At 36.8% G+C, this 17,266-nt stretch overlaps 1 protein-coding gene and 1 long non-coding RNA gene across 2 annotated transcripts; one reads left to right on the forward strand and one right to left on the reverse strand.

The window, feature by feature from the left end:
* Positions 1 to 49: 49 nt before the first annotated feature.
* Positions 50 to 16,006, reverse strand: LOC116718791 (uncharacterized). The gene is made up of 3 exons (XR_004338988.1): positions 15,911 to 16,006; positions 11,015 to 11,017; positions 50 to 176 (listed from the first exon to the last, which is right to left on the reverse strand). It is a non-coding gene; the product is annotated as an uncharacterized LOC116718791 (long non-coding RNA).
* LOC116718781 (urokinase plasminogen activator surface receptor-like) lies at positions 7,340 to 16,611 on the forward strand. Its single transcript, XM_032561007.1, has 3 exons — positions 7,340 to 7,551; positions 7,794 to 7,895; positions 15,727 to 16,611. Exons 1-3 carry the CDS (start codon positions 7,437 to 7,439, stop codon positions 15,984 to 15,986), a joined length of 477 nt encoding a protein of 158 aa, XP_032416898.1. The 5' UTR covers positions 7,340 to 7,436; the 3' UTR covers positions 15,987 to 16,611.
* The last annotated feature ends 655 nt before the right edge of the window (positions 16,612 to 17,266 follow it).

Here is a 17,266-nt window from a genome sequence, read left to right on the forward strand (position 1 = left end):
ATGTGTTTATGACATCATAACTTTATTTTCATTTTCACAGGACATGCACAAGGAGTAAGTCTGGTAGTGAAGGGATGTGGCTCTGAGTTGGTGTGCTCAGATCATTTTTCTTCAATGTTGAATCAGTTAACTTCACAGGCCTCTGGAGCAAAGATTAGCTGCTGCCAGGGCAACTACTGCAACGGCGCCAGCAGCACCAGTCCCACCCTGCTGCTCCTGTTGGTGCCTCTGTTGTTTTCTAACTTATTTTCTTAGCTCACAGAAGCTACTGAATTGCTGCCATGTTTTCCTTTTCATCACAATTCATTTTCTAAACCTGTTCTTTTTATTTGATTCTATAGCTTGGTTAGCTAAGCAACATGTTATAATCAACAACATCCTCTATACTTTGTTGTTCTATACTAAAAAAATCTTCCTCAATAAACACAATTTTTTTTTATTCTGGGTCCAGTACCGATCTGATTCTAAATGTTTAGTTTTGAAAAAATAAAATGACTTGACGTTATAGATGTGGAATAAACATGTTTCATTTTCTTTGATTTAATATTAAAACTTGTTTTAATCAAAGAAAAGTTAAAAGCTTTCAGAGCCCAAGATTGTAGAGTTTGAATGGAAAACTAACCAACATGAATGTAAAATTCAACCTGGAGAGACTCAGAGAGAAAGTAGCTGTCTTACTTTCTTAGCTGATAGAAATAATTGCATTGCTACCAGGTTTTCTTTTTATGCATAATTCATTTAATAAATCTGTTATTTTTCTTTTCATTGATTCTCTATAAATTCACTAAGATAAAACCAAGCAAAATTCTGTAAACATCGTCAATACTTCACTGCTGTTGTGCTCTAAAAACAAATCCTGCTGAATAAATGCATTAAAAAATAATTCTGTGTACTTTTCTGATTCTAAATGTTTATTTTTGAAACTGATGCAACTGAGGAAGATTGACTGAAATGATTTAAAAACATGAACTGAAAGGCTGGGGGTAAAAGGAGAGAGGGAATAAAATTAGGTGTGAGTGAAGGATTTTTTTAAGATAACTGAATGGCTGTTGCCACATGAATAATTTGCTTTGTCAAAAAATGCATCCCTCCTCAAACATGAAGAAATAAAGAGTTAAGAGTGAAATAGCTTTTCCTACATAATCACCTGTTCTCTGAGCTAAAGGTGTGAGTTTCATACCAACAGGACAATATTTGGGGAAAATAAATAGGGCAAGCAAATATCGGCAGGCTAATAATTTGCTTTGGGAAAAAATGCATCCCCCTGCTAACATGGAGAAATTAATAGTTAAGAGGGATTTCAATAAGCTTCTGCAGTGTCACAAGATTTATTTCCACCCAGTGTTGCATTAATCTTTCACCAAGATCTTGTATTGATGATGGGAGAGTCTGACCACTGCGCAAAGCCTTCTCCAGCACATCCCAAAGATTCTCAATGGGGTTAAGGTCTGGACTCTGTGGTGGCCAATCCATGTGTGAAAAAGATGTCTCATGCTCCCTGAACCACTCTTTCACAATGTGAGCCCGATGAATCCTGGCATTGTCATCTTGGAATTTGCCTGTTCCATTTGGGAAGACAAAATCCATTGATGGAATAACCTGGTCATTCAGTATATTCAGGTAGTCAGCTGACCTCATTCTTTGGGCACACAATGTTGCTGAACCTAGACCGGACCAACTGCAGCAACCCCAGATCATAGCACTGCCCCCACAGGCTTGTACAGTAGGCACTAGGCATGATGGGTGCATCACTTCACCTGCCTCTCTTCTTACCCTGATGCGCCCATCACTCTGGAACAGGGTAAATCTGGACTCATCAGACCACATGACCCTCTTCCATTCCTCCAGAGTCCAATCTTTATGCTCCCTAGCAAACTGAAGCCTTTTTTTCTGGTTAGCCTTACTGATTAGAGGTTTTCTTACGGCTACACAGCTGTTCAATCCCAACCCCTTGAGTTCCCTTCGCATTGTGCGTGTGGAAATGCTTTTGCGTTCACAATTAAACATACTCCTGAGTTCTGCTGTTGTTTTTCTTCGATTTGACCAAACGTTTAAGTAATCGCCGATCACGATCATTCAGGATTTTTTTCCGACCACATTTCTTCCTGGAAAACGATGGTTCCCCACCATCCTTCCAGTTTTTAATGATGCGTTGGACAGTTCTTAACCCAATTCTAGTAGTTTCTGCAATCTCCTTAGATGTTTTCTCTGCTTGATGCATGCCAATGATTTGACCCTTCTTAAACAGACTAACATCTTTTCCACAACCACAGGATGTGTCTTTTGCCATGGTTGTTTAAGAAATGAGGAGTTACTCATTGCATCAGCTGTGGTTAAATATCTTGTTGCCAGCTGAAAGATAATCGCCTATGCAGTACTTATCCAATAGGAGGCTTGTACCTATTTGCTTAGTTAAATCCAGGTGGCGACTTTTTTTTTGGCCAGGAAGTGTATGTTTAATTATAATTACATTTCAGAGCAAATGCATTTCAGAAAGTGTACCAAAAATACATATTTAAAAAGAGCATAGAAGCATGTTTTTAAAATGTATTTATTTTACAGTTAACAGGTTTGATTGAGCAGAAATGGTGCATCATCTGGGCATTTCCGAATCGTACAGTGTTAACCCTTTACAATCTAAAATTCTCACCACTTTCAAATACATAATGTTTTGCATTTACTCAATTTAAATAGATTAATTTATCAAACATGTTTTATCCAAATGTTCAGAGGATCTTTGGACACTAATCCTGTCAATAGTGCATAAGTCCTCTATTTGTGCCAGACATAATCTAATTCAATGCAAACTTGTTTATTGCACTTATTATACTAAACACGTCTGGCCAAGTTTTACACCAACGTTTCTCCTGCCTGTGATGGAGGCCAACATTCTCCAGGCAAGTTGATCCACACTATCTGGCTTTGTCCTCAGCTTATTGGTCCAAAGATTCTGATGATGCACATTTATTTAATTTTGAAGCATTTTATGTTAAAATGTGTAAAAACTATTATCATTTTCTGTTTGATCTCTTTAATTAAACAGAATATTGAATAACTTGCTGTTTCTATACGTTTTGGATAATTCAAGGTTCAAACTACTAACCTTGAGCTATCAAGGTTAGTAGTTTGTTATAAACAACCAGACTACATGGCAAGATGTAATCATGGAACTGTGCTAATAAATATTCAAAACTATATCAGTTTTTCCTGTAAAATCAGATCGTTTTGTTATTTTGGGGATCAAACAGATTATTTGTGCTTAAAGCTCACAAATGTCTTGAAATGGCTCTTGGCTCACACCTCTGCTTTATTCTCTAACTGCAGCAAAGTGCTGGAAACTGGTTTCATTGGACACAAGATTTCCTCTTCTGCAAGACTAAAGGACCAACAATGAATCATGTTCATTTAAAAATCTGTGAGCTGTAATCATCAGTCTTTAAAATTAAAGCATAAAGCATAAAATGCACTGTGATGAACCTTGGTGTAAATTCAAACTGGAAGATGCTTTTCTTTTCATCTGCTCAGTCAATCACCTCATCATGCGCCTCCTTCCCATCTACGCCGATCTCGTCTGGGTCGGGCCTGGTTAATACTTGAATGGGAGACTGCCTGGGAATACCAGGTGCTGGAAGCTTTTACTGGCTCTTTTGCTAAAATGTGAAAGATGATACTAAAGCAAAAATGTATCACAGCAGAGGTAAGAATACATGTAGAAGTGGTCAGTGGTGAGTTAAAGAGTGTGAAAATGCAAAAGTCTTTAGTGCCCCCTGGTGGTGACAAAAGCACCTGATATAGTAATACCAGGTGCGGTAAGATGTAGCCACCACCAGGGGGCACTAACAACTCTTTAACTCCACATTTTCACACTTTATAAATTCGGCACAGATCAAAAACTTCTGCGTTTATTCATACCTCTGACACATGTTGCTTCAATGTTATCTTTCACAAAATATATTTTTGCTAATAAACATTTAGAATCAGAATTTTTTATATATTTTGGTCTTTGTTTACTAAATTTATAGAGAATCAGCTACAAAAAAGAGCAGACTTATTAAATGAAATATGCTTAAAAAGAAAACATGGCAGCAATGCTGTTGTTTCTTTAAGCTACGAACATGAGACAGAAAATAACAGTGACAGCAACAGGACCAGCAGGGGGCGTACTGGCACTGCTGGTCCTGTTGCAGTAGTCGTCCTGGCAACAGCTAAACTATTCTGCATCTAACAGATCCATCTCCTGCTGCATTCACTGTGAAGATGAAAATAAAGTTATGTTGTCAGTAACGTGTTTGTTTCTGGTCTTAGCAGGATAAATATTCATTATGTAAAAACATGATATTCTCTTTCCTGATACTGTGATGCAGGAGTTTTCATTCCCTTCACAGTTGAGGGATTTCATGCAGTTTTCTCCTTCACAGCTGAAGAACTTTTTTCCATTTGGGTTGAACTTCAAGTCTAAAGAACTGCAGAATCATAACAATTTTTTCTTCAAAGCTCTCACTTTTTTTTATTGTCACCAGTTCCTTTCACCCAAAATATCTGCATAGGTATGGAGCTAAATTGGGACCACAAAGGTTCTTCAGAAGAAAAAAAAATGAAACTGGGAAAAACGTTTGAAATTAAAAAATAACATTTGAAACTAAGAAAATATTCAAAACTACTTTTCAGATTTAAGGTATTTTTGAGCTTATGTCCATTTTTTTCAGATTCAAACTTCTGGCCCTGTTTTGGCCTGGGTGGCTGGACCTCGGATGACAAGGACATGGACTCATGACTGACAGCTGGACAACTGTAGTCATTGTGTTTGAATCTGTAAAAAATAATAATAATAAATCTCTGGAATCAAAAAAAACATTAAATCTGAAAAGTAGTTTGGAGTATTTCTGTCAGGTTCAAATCTTTTTCTCCTATTGAACAAACTTTATGGCCCCAATTTAATTTCATACTAGAATCACAACACTAAGTGTATTATACATTTTCCAGTACTGCCAATTGACCAAGGTAAAAAAATAACAATAAAACATGGGTTACATATTAAATATTTATTTCATACAGAAACAAATCAGACAAAAGTAGAGTTATTAATCAGTTAAAGCCATCTTTATAAAGTCAAATATGTACATCACATAGTGCATGATGATTGCTCTGCTGGTCACTGTCATCGTCTCTCTACATCTAACAGCTGCCTAAAATATAGGCTGTGTTCACACTGCAGTCTGAAGTGACCCAATTCTGATTTTTTGTCAAATCAGATTTTTTTGCTGTGACCTTTTACATTTCCCAATTAATGCGACCTGTATGTGATCTACTGTGAACGGCAATAGACCTGAAAGTGTCCCGTATGCCCAGTAGAGGGCGCAATAAGGTCACACATAGAGAGAGAGCTCATTGTTTTGCCAACCGCCATAAAGAAGAAGAAGAAGCGCTCAGTGTTTGTGGAGGTAAACATGGACGCTAACAGTGGAGCAAAGCTTATTATTTTGAAGTTGTTGACCGACAGGAGCAACATATTAACAACTTAATCCTCATTATTGTCCATCATGGTTGTTGTTTTTCTTCCCGCTTACGAAGACTAGTGAGATTTGTTGAGTATCAGTGAAATTAACGTCTGATGAACACGGCCTTTAAGATTCAGGTCACATTTGAAAAGATCGGATACGAATCAAATACACAAGTTGCCTGGGTCGCTTTCGAAAAAATGCGACCTGTATTCAGACTATCAGCTATAGGTCGCATTACGGCAAAAAAAAAAAAAAAAAAAAAACAGGAAGTGGAAACTGCAGTGCTTATGATGAGCGTAATATGCTTCACTTAGCACCTTGATATGAAAAATAGGAACTTGAATTTTGGGTTTAAATTCAAGTTCCTATCGCTATGCAAACCCTCCACACCTTCTGACCTCCTGTATGCAAAAATCTACATAGAATTGCTTTGAATTGTACTATTATACTCAAAAGCAATCATTGCATGTACACATGCACATACTCACACAAAGACCCGTTGTTCACTTGGAGTTTTCAGGATTTCAACAGGTGATTGTTTTAACTGCAGTTAAATATGAACAAACTGTCTTCAAAAACTCAATAAAGTTCACAGTTTCCTAACGTTGAAGTCCAGAATGAACGTGTTCAAAGCATCCAAGTTTATAGAAAGCCATCAAGCTCACATATACATAAAATATGACTTTTAGCACCTAAACAACTCTTTATCTGTGAGCTGCACATGTGGTTTTTGTGTTCAACGTCTGCAGGCTGTTCTTGAGAAAACATCTCAACTCATTATCGTTTCTTCCCGTGTGAAGAACTACAGCTAAGCTCCCTCAGCACATTCAGGCTAGCTTGGCTCCGCTTAACCGATCCTAGGAAGACGCCGCTGACCGCAGTACCAGGACAGGCCTGCGCTGGGCTCGGTAAGTGCTTGGAAAGAAACATTTTTTCAGTTAAACAGGCGTTTGAAGCAGCTACCGCGTAAAGGCGGGCTGCTTTTATAGCTACTTTGTTTTAATTAACGGAGCAACTAGCATTTGTGTTGGCTAAGCTAACGCGTTAAGGCGGGCTTGGGCACATTTAATATTTTTTGCTGCAATAATTAAATACTCAGACTTATAAAAACAATCTAGACAAACATCAAGGATTTTACTAGATAATTATTTTTTCAGAAGAGCTCATATCATACAGCAATTTCCTTGTATTCATTTAGAGCGCTGTGATTGGATAAAAAAAAATGGCCTGTTTTTCATTGTGCGTCTTTTTGCATCCACTACAAATCTGCCAGTCACAAACAGGAGGATCTGCTTATTTAGGGGAGGTATAAAACTGGGAGTAGATCCCCTCCAAGGAAATCCTGTAATCCACCAGCAAAATGTTCCTCTTCACTTTGATGCTCGTGGTGCTGTTTCTACCGGAAGGCAAGTTTTTGATTACGATTAATATTATTCTAACATTGCATTATTTAGTGTGATTTCATTAAACTTTGCTGTTCTCCTTTTCTCCCATTGAAAACTACAATAATAATCTCTTTTCTACTTTTCTTGTTAAACCTTTCAAACTTTTTCTTCCCTCTCTGTATTTTGTGCTGATGTGATTCAGCCATTTTGTCTTGGTTAAGAAGAGGATTTTGGCATTTAGAAATAATTTTATATAATAGTTTCCTTCAAACTTTTGTTGACAATAAAAGTTCATTTTCTCTTTGTTTTAATTAGCTGACAACCTGAAATGTAAATGTGAATCTGGCCTCTATGGATCCTGCGCTAAGGAAACAACTGAATGTCCCTCAAAGTACGATCGTTGTTCAGCAGCAACACAAGGCTATTTTTCAGGTACGTATTTGTGAGGTTTCCTGTTGATGATTCTTAGTTTGGGAACTCATCATTTTAAAATTTGTGTTCTTTAATTACAGATGATAAGGTTTCTGAGCGGAACTACAAAGGTTGCATTATGTCTGAACTGTGTCTTAACTACTCTGTCAACTATGGAGTTTACAGAATTGTACAAAACAGCAGGTGCTGCAGTGAAGATCTCTGCAACGCCCAGATTAACTACACAAAACCTGGTAATTAATTCCCTGATTATGTTTTTCAATACTTTGCACAAATTGAATTTGCAGTGCTCACAAACTTTTTTTAACTAACTATAGATTTGGATTAAAAAACAGAATACACTTAGTTTGGTAATTCCAGCTTCATATACATGTTTTAGGAGAAACAAGTTGGTGACAAAAAATGTAAGCTTTTAAGAAAAAATTATAATAATTCTTAATTTCTTTTAAACTGAATAACTATCTCTGTATCTTAGTCTCCACTCCAAATGGAAAAAAGTGCTTGAGCTGTGACGGAAAAAACTGCATGAAAACCCTTAACTGTGCAGGGGATGAAAACTACTGCATTAAAGTAACAGGTAAGAGGCCAACATGTTTGCATGCTTCATATTTATCATCACAAGAACATTATGACCAGATCCATGTGTTTATGACATCATAACTTTATTTTCATTTTCACAGGACATGCACAAGGAGTAAGTCTGGTAGTGAAGGGATGTGGCTCTGAGTTGGTGTGCTCAGATCATTTTTCTTCAATGTTGAATCAGTTAACTTCACAGGCCTCTGGAGCAAAGATTAGCTGCTGCCGGGGCAACTACTGCAACAGCGCCAGCAGCACCAATCCCACCCTGCTGCTCCTGTTGGTGCCTCTGTTGTTTTCTAACTTATTTTCTTAGCTCACAGAAGCTACTGAATTGCTGCCATGTTTTCCTTTTCATCACAATTCATTTTCTAAACCTGTTCTTTTTATTTGATTCTATAGCTTGGTTAGCTAAGCAACATGTTATAATCAACAACATCCTCTATACTTTGTTGTTCTATACTAAAAAAATCTTCCTCAATAAACACAATTTTTTTTTATTCTGGGTCCAGTACCGATCTGATTCTAAATGTTTAGTTTTGAAAAAATAAAATGACTTGACGTTATAGATGTGGAATAAACATGTTTCATTTTCTTTGATTTAATATTAAAACTTGTTTTAATCAAAGAAAAGTTCAAAGCTTTCAGAGCCCAAGATTGTAGAGTTTGAATGGAAAACTAACCAACATGAATGTAAAATTCAACCTGGAGAGACTCAGAGAGAAAGTAGCTGTCTTACTTTCTTAGCTGATAGAAATAATTGCATTGCTACCAGGTTTTCTTTTTATGCATAATTCATTTAATAAATCTGTTATTTTTCTTTTCATTGATTCTCTATAAATTCACTAAGATAAAACCAAGCAAAATTCTGTAAACATCCTCAATACTTCACTGCTGTTGTGCTCTAAAAACAAATCCTGCTGAATAAATGCATTAAAAAATAATTCTGTGTACTTTTCTGATTCTAAATGTTTATTTTTGAAACTGATGCAACTGAGGAAGATTGACTGAAATGATTTAAAAACGTGAACTGAAAGGCTGGGGGTAAAAGGAGAGAGGGAATAAAATTAGGTGTGAGTGAAGGATTTTTTTAAGATAACTGAATGGCTGTTGCCACATGAATAATTTGCTTTGTCAAAAAATGCATCCCTCCTCAAACATGAAGAAATAAAGAGTTAAGAGTGAAATAGCTTTTTCTACATAATCACCTGTTCTCTGAGCTAAAGGTATGAGTTTCATACCAACAGGACAATATTTGGGGAAAATAAATAGGGCAAGCAAATATCGGCAGGCTAATAATTTGCTTTGGGAAAAAATGCATCCCCCTGCAAACTTGGAGAAATTAATAGTTAAGAGGGATTTCAATAAGCTTCTGCAGTGTCACAAGATTTATTTCCACCCAGTGTTGCATTAATCTTTCACCAAGATCTTGTATTGATGATGGGAGAGTCTGACCACTGCGCAAAGCCTTCTCCAGCACATCCCAAAGATTCTCAATGGGGTTAAGGTCTGGACTCTGTGGTGGCCAATCCATGTGTGAAAAAGATGTCTCATGCTCCCTGAACCACTCTTTCACAATGTGAGCCCGATGAATCCTGGCATTGTCATCTTGGAATATGCCTGTTCCATTTGGGAAGACAAAATCCATTGATGGAATAACCTGGTCATTCAGTATATTCAGGTAGTCAGCTGACCTCATTCTTTGGGCACACAATGTTGCTGAACCTAGACCTGACCAACTGCAGCAACCCCAGATCATAGCACTGCCCCCACAGGCTTGTACAGTAGGCACTAGGCATGATGGGTGCATCACTTCACCTGCCTCTCTTCTTACCCTGATGCGCCCATCACTCTGGAACAGGGTAAATCTGGACTCATCAGACCACATGACCCTCTTCCATTCCTCCAGAGTCCAATCTTTATGCTCCCTAGCAAACTGAAGCCTTTTTTTCTGGTTAGCCTTACTGATTAGAGGTTTTCTTACGGCTACACAGCTGTTCAATCCCAACCCCTTGAGTTCCCTTCACATTGTGGGTGTGGAAATGCTTTTGCGTTCACAATTAAACATACTCCTGAGTTCTGCTGTTGTTTTTCTTCGATTTGACCAAACGTTTAAGTAATCGCCGATCACGATCATTCAGGATTTTTTTCCGACCACATTTCTTCCTGGAAAACGATGGTTCCCCACCATCCTTCCAGTTTTTAATGATGCGTTGGACAGTTCTTAACCCAATTCTAGTAGTTTCTGCAATCTCCTTAGATGTTTTCTCTGCTTGATGCATGCCAATGATTTGACCCTTCTTAAACAGACTAACATCTTTTCCACAACCACAGGATGTGTCTTTTGCCATGGTTGTTTAAGAAATGAGGAGTTACTCATTGCATCAGCTGTGGTTAAATATCTTGTTGCCAGCTGAAAGATAATCGCCTATGCAGTACTTATCCAATAGGAGGCTTGTACCTATTTGCTTAGTTAAATCCAGGTGGCGACTTTTTTTTTGGCCAGGAAGTGTATGTTTAATTATAATTACATTTCAGAGCAAATGCATTTCAGAAAGTGTACCAAAAATACATATTTAAAAAGAGCATAGAAGCATGTTTTTAAAATGTATTTATTTTACAGTTAACAGGTTTGATTGAGCAGAAATGGTGCATCATCTGGGCATTTCCGAATCGTACAGTGTTAACCCTTTACAATCTAAAATTCTCACCACTTTCAAATACATAATGTTTTGCATTTACTCAATTTAAATAGATTAATTTATCAAACATGTTTTATCCAAATGTTCAGAGGATCTTTGGACACTAATCCTGTCAATAGTGCATAAGTCCTCTATTTGTGCCAGACATAATCTAATTCAATGCAAACTTGTTTATTGCACTTATTACACTAAACACGTCTGGCCAAGTTTTACACCAACGTTTCTCCTGCCTGTGATAGAGGCCAACATTCTCCAGGCAAGTTGATCCACACTATCTGGCTTTGTCCTCAGCTTATTGGTCCAAAGATTCTGATGATGCACATTTATTTAATTTTGAAGCATTTTATGTTAAAATGTGTAAAAACTATTATCATTTTCTGTTTGATCTCTTTAATTAAACAGAATATTGAATAACTTGCTGTTTCTATACGTTTTGGATAATTCAAGGTTCAAACTACTAACCTTGAGCTATCAAGGTTAGTAGTTTGTTATAAACAACCAGACTACATGGCAAGATGTAATCATGGAACTGTGCTAATAAATATTCAAAACTATATCAGTTTTTCCTGTAAAATCAGATCGTTTTGTTATTTTGGGGATCAAACAGATTATTTGTGCTTAAAGCTCACAAATGTCTTGAAATGGCTCTTGGCTCACACCTCTGCTTTATTCTCTAACTGCAGCAAAGTGCTGGAAACTGGTTTCACTGGACACAAGATTTCCTCTTCTGCAAGACTAAAGGACCAACAATGAATCATGTTCATTTAAAAATCTGTGAGCTGTAATCATCAGTCTTTAAAATTAAAGCATAAAGCATAAATGCACTGTGATGAACCTTGGTGTAAATTCAAACTGGAAGATGCTTTTCTTTTCATCTGCTCAGTCAATCACCTCATCATGCGCCTCCTTCCCATCTACGCCGATCTCGTCTGGGTCGGGCCTGGTTAATACTTGAATGGGAGACTGCCTGGGAATACCAGGTGCTGGAAGCTTTTACTGGCTCTTTCGCTAAAATGTGAAAGATGATACTAAAGCAAAAATGTATCACAGCAGAGGTAAGAATACATGTAGAAGTGGTCAATGGTGAGTTAAAGAGTGTGAAAATGCAAAAGTCTTTAGTGCCCCCTGGTGGTGACAAAAGCACCTGATATAGTAATACCAGGTGCGGTAAGATTTAGCCACCACCAGGGGGCACTAACAACTCTTTAACTCCACATTTTCACACTTTATAAATTCGGCACAGATCAAAAACTTCTGCATTTATTCATACCTCTGACACATGTTGCTTCAATGTTATCTTTCACAAAATATATTTTTGCTAATAAACATTTAGAATCAGATTTTTTTTATATATTTTGGTCTTTGTTTACTAAATTTATAGAGAATCAGCTCAAAGAAAAAGAGCAGACTTATTAAATTAAATATGCTTAAAAAGAAAACATGGCAGCAATTCTGTTGTTTCTATAAGCTACGAGCATGAGACAGAAAATAACAGTGACAGCAACAGGACCAGCAGGGGGCGTACTGGCACTGCTGGTCCTGTTGCAGTAGTCGTCCTGGCAACAGCTAAACTGTTCTGCATCTAACAGATCCATCTCCTGCTGCATTCACTGTGAAGATGAAAATAAAGTTATGTTGTCAGTAACATGTTTGTTTCTGGTCTTAGCAGGATAAATACTCATTATGTAAAAACATGATATTCTCTTTCCTGATACTGTGATGCAGGAGTTTTCATTCCCTTCACAGTTGAGGGATTTCATGCAGTTTTCTCCTTCACAGCTGAAGAACTTTTTTCCATTTGGGTTGAACTTCTAGTCTAAAGAACTGCAGAATCATAAAAAAATTTTCTTCAAAGCTCTCACTTTTTTTATTGTCACCAGCTCCTTTCACCCAAAATATCTGCATAGGTATGGAGCTAAATTGGTGCCACAAAGGTTCTTCAGAAGAAAAAAAAATGAAACTGGGAAAAACGTTTGAAATTTAAAAAAAAACATTTGAAACTAAGAAAATATTCAAAACTACTTTTCAGATTTAAGGTATTTTTGAGCTTCAGATATGTCCATTTTTTTCAGATTCAAACTTCTGGCCCTGTTTTGGCCTGGGTGGCTGGACCTCGGATGACAAGGACATGGACTCATGACTGACAGCTGGACAACTGCAGTCATTGTGTTTGAATCTGTAAAAAATAATAATGATAAATCTCTGGAATAAAAAAAAACCTTTAAATCTGAAAAGTAGTTTGGAGTATTTCTGTCAGGTTCAAATCTTTTTCTTCTATTGAACAAACGTTATGGCCCCAATTTAACTTCATACTAGAATCACAACACTAAGTGTATTATACATTTTCCAGTACTGCCAATTGACCAAGGTAAAAAAAATAATAATAAAACATGGGTTACATTTTGCTGTGACCTTTCACATTTCCAATTAATGCGACCTGTATGTGATCTACTATGAACGCAATAGACCTGAAAGTGTCCCGTATGCCCAGTAGAGGGCGCAATAAGGTCACACATAGAGAGAGAGCTCATTGTTTTGCCAACCGCCATAAAGAAGAAGAAGAAGCGCTCAGTGTTTGTGGAGGTAAACATGGACGCTAACAGTGGAGCAAAGCTTATGATTTTGAAGTTGTTGACCGACAGGAGCAACATATTAACAACTTAATCCTCATTATTGTCCATCATGGTTGTTGTTTTTCTTCCCGCTTACGAAGACTAGTGAGATTTGTTGAGTATCAGTGACGTTAACGTCTGATGAACACGGCCTTTAAGATTCAGGTCACATTTGAAAAGATCGGATACGAATCAAATACACAAGTTGCCTGGGTCGCTTTCGAAAAAATCCGACCTGTGTTCAGACTATCAGCTATAGGTCGCATTACGGCAAAAAAAAAAAAAAAAAAACAGGAAGTGGAAACTGCAGTGCTTATGATGAGCGTAATATGCTTCACTTAGCACCTTGATATGAAAAATAGGAACTTGAATTTTGGGTTTAAATTCAAGTTCCTATCGCTATGCAAACCCTCCACACCTTCTGACCTCCTGTATGCAAAAATCTACATAGAATTGCTTTGAATTATACTATTATACTCAAAAGCAATCATTGCATGTACACATGCACATACTCACACAAAGAACCGTTGTTCACTTGGAGTTTTCAGGATTTCAACAGGTGATTGTTTTAACTGAGTTAAATATGAACAAACTGTCTTCAAAAACTCAATAAAGTTCACAGTTTCCTAACGTTGAAGTCCAGAATGAACGTGTTCAAAGCATCCAAGTTTATAGAAAGCCATCAAGCTCACATATACATAAAATATGACTTTTAGCACCTAAACAGCTCTTTATCTGTGAGCTGCACATGTGGTTTTTGTGTTCAACGTCTGCAGGCTGTTCTTGAGAAAACATCTCAACTCATTATCGTTTCTTCCCGTGTGAAGAACTACAGCTAAGCTCCCTCAGCACATTCAGGCTAGCTTGGCTCCGCTTAACCGATCCTAGGAAGACGCCGCTGACCGCAGTACCAGGACAGGCCTGCGCTGGGCTCGGTAAGTGCTTGGAAAGAAACATTTTTTCAGTTAAACAGGCGTTTGAAGCAGCTATCGCGTAAAGGCGGGCTGCTTTTATAGCTACTTTGTTTTAATTAACGGAGCAACTAGCATTTGTGTTGCCTAAGCTAACGCGTTAAGGCGGGCTTGGGCACATTTAATATTTTTTGCTGCAATAATTAAATACTCAGACTTATAAAAAACAATCTAGACAAACATCAAGGATTTTACCAGATAATTTTTTTTTGAGAAGAGCTCATATCATACAGCAATTTCCTTGTATTCAATTAGAGCGCTGTGATTGGATAAAAAAATGGCCTGTTTTTCATTGTGCTTCTTTTTGCATCCACTACAAATCTGCCAGTCACAAACAGGAGGATCTGCTTATTTAGGGGAGGTGTAAAACTGAGAGTAGATCCCCTCCAAGGAAATCCTGTAATCCACCAGCAAAATGTTCCTCTTCACTTTGGTGCTCGTGGTGCTGTTTCTACCGGAAGGCAAGTTTTTGATTACGATTAATATTATTCTAACATTGCATTATTTAGTGTGATTTCATTAAATTTAGATTTTCTCCCATTAAAAACTACAATAATAATCTCTTTTCTACTTTTCTTGTTAAACCTTTCAAACTTTTTCTTCCCTCTCTCTATTTTGTGCTGATGTGATTCAGCCATTTTGTCTTGGTTAAGAAGAGGATTTTGGCATTTAGAAATAATTTAATATCATAGTTTCCTTCATACTTTTGTTGACAATAAATGTTCATTTTCTCTTTGTTTTAATTAGCTGACAACCTGAAATGTAAATGTGAACCTAGCCGCTATGAAAAATGCCCTAAGGAAACACCTGAATGTTCCTCACAGTACGATCGTTGTGCAGTAACAACAAAAGGCTATTATTTTGGTACGTATTTGTGAGGTTTCCTGTTGTTGATTCTTAGTTTGGGAACTCATCATTTTAAAATTTGTGTTCTTTAATTACAGGTGGTGCAAAGTCTGAGCACAACTCCAAAGGTTGCATTACGTCTGAACTGTGTCTTAACTACTCTATCAGCTATGGAGTTTACAGAATTGTACAAAACAGCAAGTGCTGCAGTGAAGATTTCTGCAATGCCCAGATTAACTACACAAAACTTGGTAATTAATTCATTGATGGTATTTTTCAATACTTTGCACAATTTGAATTTGCAGTGCTCACAAACATTTTTTAACTAACTATAGATTTGGATTAAAAAACAGAATACACTTAGTTTGGTAATTCCAGCTTCATATACATGTTTTAGAAGAAACAAGTTGGTGACAAAAAATTAAAGCTTTTAAGAAAAAATTATAATAATTCTTAATTTCTTTTAAACTGAATAACTATCTCTGTATCTTAGTCTCCACTCCAAATAGAAAAAAGTGCTTCAACTGTGATGAAGAAAACTGCATGAAAACCGTTAAATGTGCAGGGGATGAAAACTACTGCCTTAAAGTAAGAGGTAAGACACCAACATGTTTGCATGCTTCATATTTATCATCACTAGAACATTAAGACCAGATCCAAATGTGTTACTTGCATCATAACTATTTTCATTTTCACAGGATATACACAAGGAGAACGTTTCATGTTGAAGGGATGTGCCTCTAAGTTGGTGTGCTCAGATCAGTTTTCTTTAGTGATGAGTCAGTTTACTACACGGCCCCCTGGAGCAAAGGTTAGCTGCTGCCGGGGCAACTACTGCAACGGCGCCAGCAGCCCAAACAGCACCAGCAGCACCAGCAGCACCAGCAGCACCAGCAGCACCAGTCCCACCCTGCTGCTCCTGTTGGTGCCTCTGTTGTTTTCTATCTTATTTTCTTAGCTCACAGAAGCTACTGAATTGCTGCCATGTTTTCTTTTTAATCACAATTCATTTTCTAAACCTGTTCTTTTTATTTGATTCTATAGCTTGGTTAGCTAAGCAACATTTTATAATCAACAACATCCTCTATACTTTGTTGTTCTATACTAAAATAATCTTCCTCAATAAACAATTTTTTTTTATTCTGGGTCCAGTACCGATCTGATTCTAAATGTTTAGTTTTGAAAAAACAAAATGACTTGATGTTATAGATGTGGAATAAACATGTTTCATTTTCTTTGATTTAATATTAAAACTTGTTTTAATCAAAGTTAAAAGCTTTCAGAGCCCAAGATTGTAGAGTTTGAATGGAAAACTAACCAACATGAATGTAAAATTCAACCTGGAGAGACTCATACAGAGAGAAAGTAGCTGTCTTACTTTGTTAGTTGATAGAAATAATTGCATTGCTACCAGGTTTTCTTTTTATGCATAATTCATTTAATAAATCTGTTCTTTTTCTTTTCATTGATTCTCTATAAATTCACTAAGATAAGACCAAGCAAAATTCTGTAAACATCCTCAATACTTCACTGCTGTTGTGCTCTAAAAACAAATCCTGCTGAATAAATGCATTAAAAAATAATTCTGTGTACTTTTCTGATTCTAAATGTTTATTTTTGAAACTGATGCAACTGAGGAAGATTGACTGAAATGATTTAAAAACATGAACTGAAAGGCTGGGGGTAAAAGGAGAGAGGGAATAAAATTAGGTGTGAGTGAAGGATTTTTTAAGATAACTGAATGGCTGTTGCCACATGAATAATTTGCTTTGTCAAAAAATGCATCCCTCCTCAAACATGAAGAAATAAAGAGTTAAGAGTGAAATAGCTTTTTCTACATAGTCACCTGTTCTCTGAGCTAAAGGTATGAGTTTCATACCAACAGGACAATATTTGGGGAAAATAAATAGGGCAAGCAAATATCCACAGGCTAATAATTTGATTTGGGAAAAAATGCATCCCCCTGCAAACTTGGAGAAATTAAGAGTTAAGAGGGATTTCACCTTTTCTTCATAATCACACTTGTTCTAAGATCTTCTGCTAGAAGTTTCATATCAACAGGACAATAGATAGGGGATGAACATATTGGCAAGCGCAGAAATTAAAATGCATTCCCTCCTATATTAATAGACAGGACAGTTAAGGGTGATATCAAAGTTTCTACATAATGGGCCTTTGTTTTCTCATTTGTTAAGATATTATGGCGTTAAAAGAAAAACCGGGGTACAACTTCAGAAA

The sequence above is a fragment of the Xiphophorus hellerii genome, chromosome 4 (assembly GCF_003331165.1).
Source record: "Xiphophorus hellerii strain 12219 chromosome 4, Xiphophorus_hellerii-4.1, whole genome shotgun sequence".
NCBI lineage: Eukaryota > Metazoa > Chordata > Actinopteri > Cyprinodontiformes > Poeciliidae > Xiphophorus > Xiphophorus hellerii.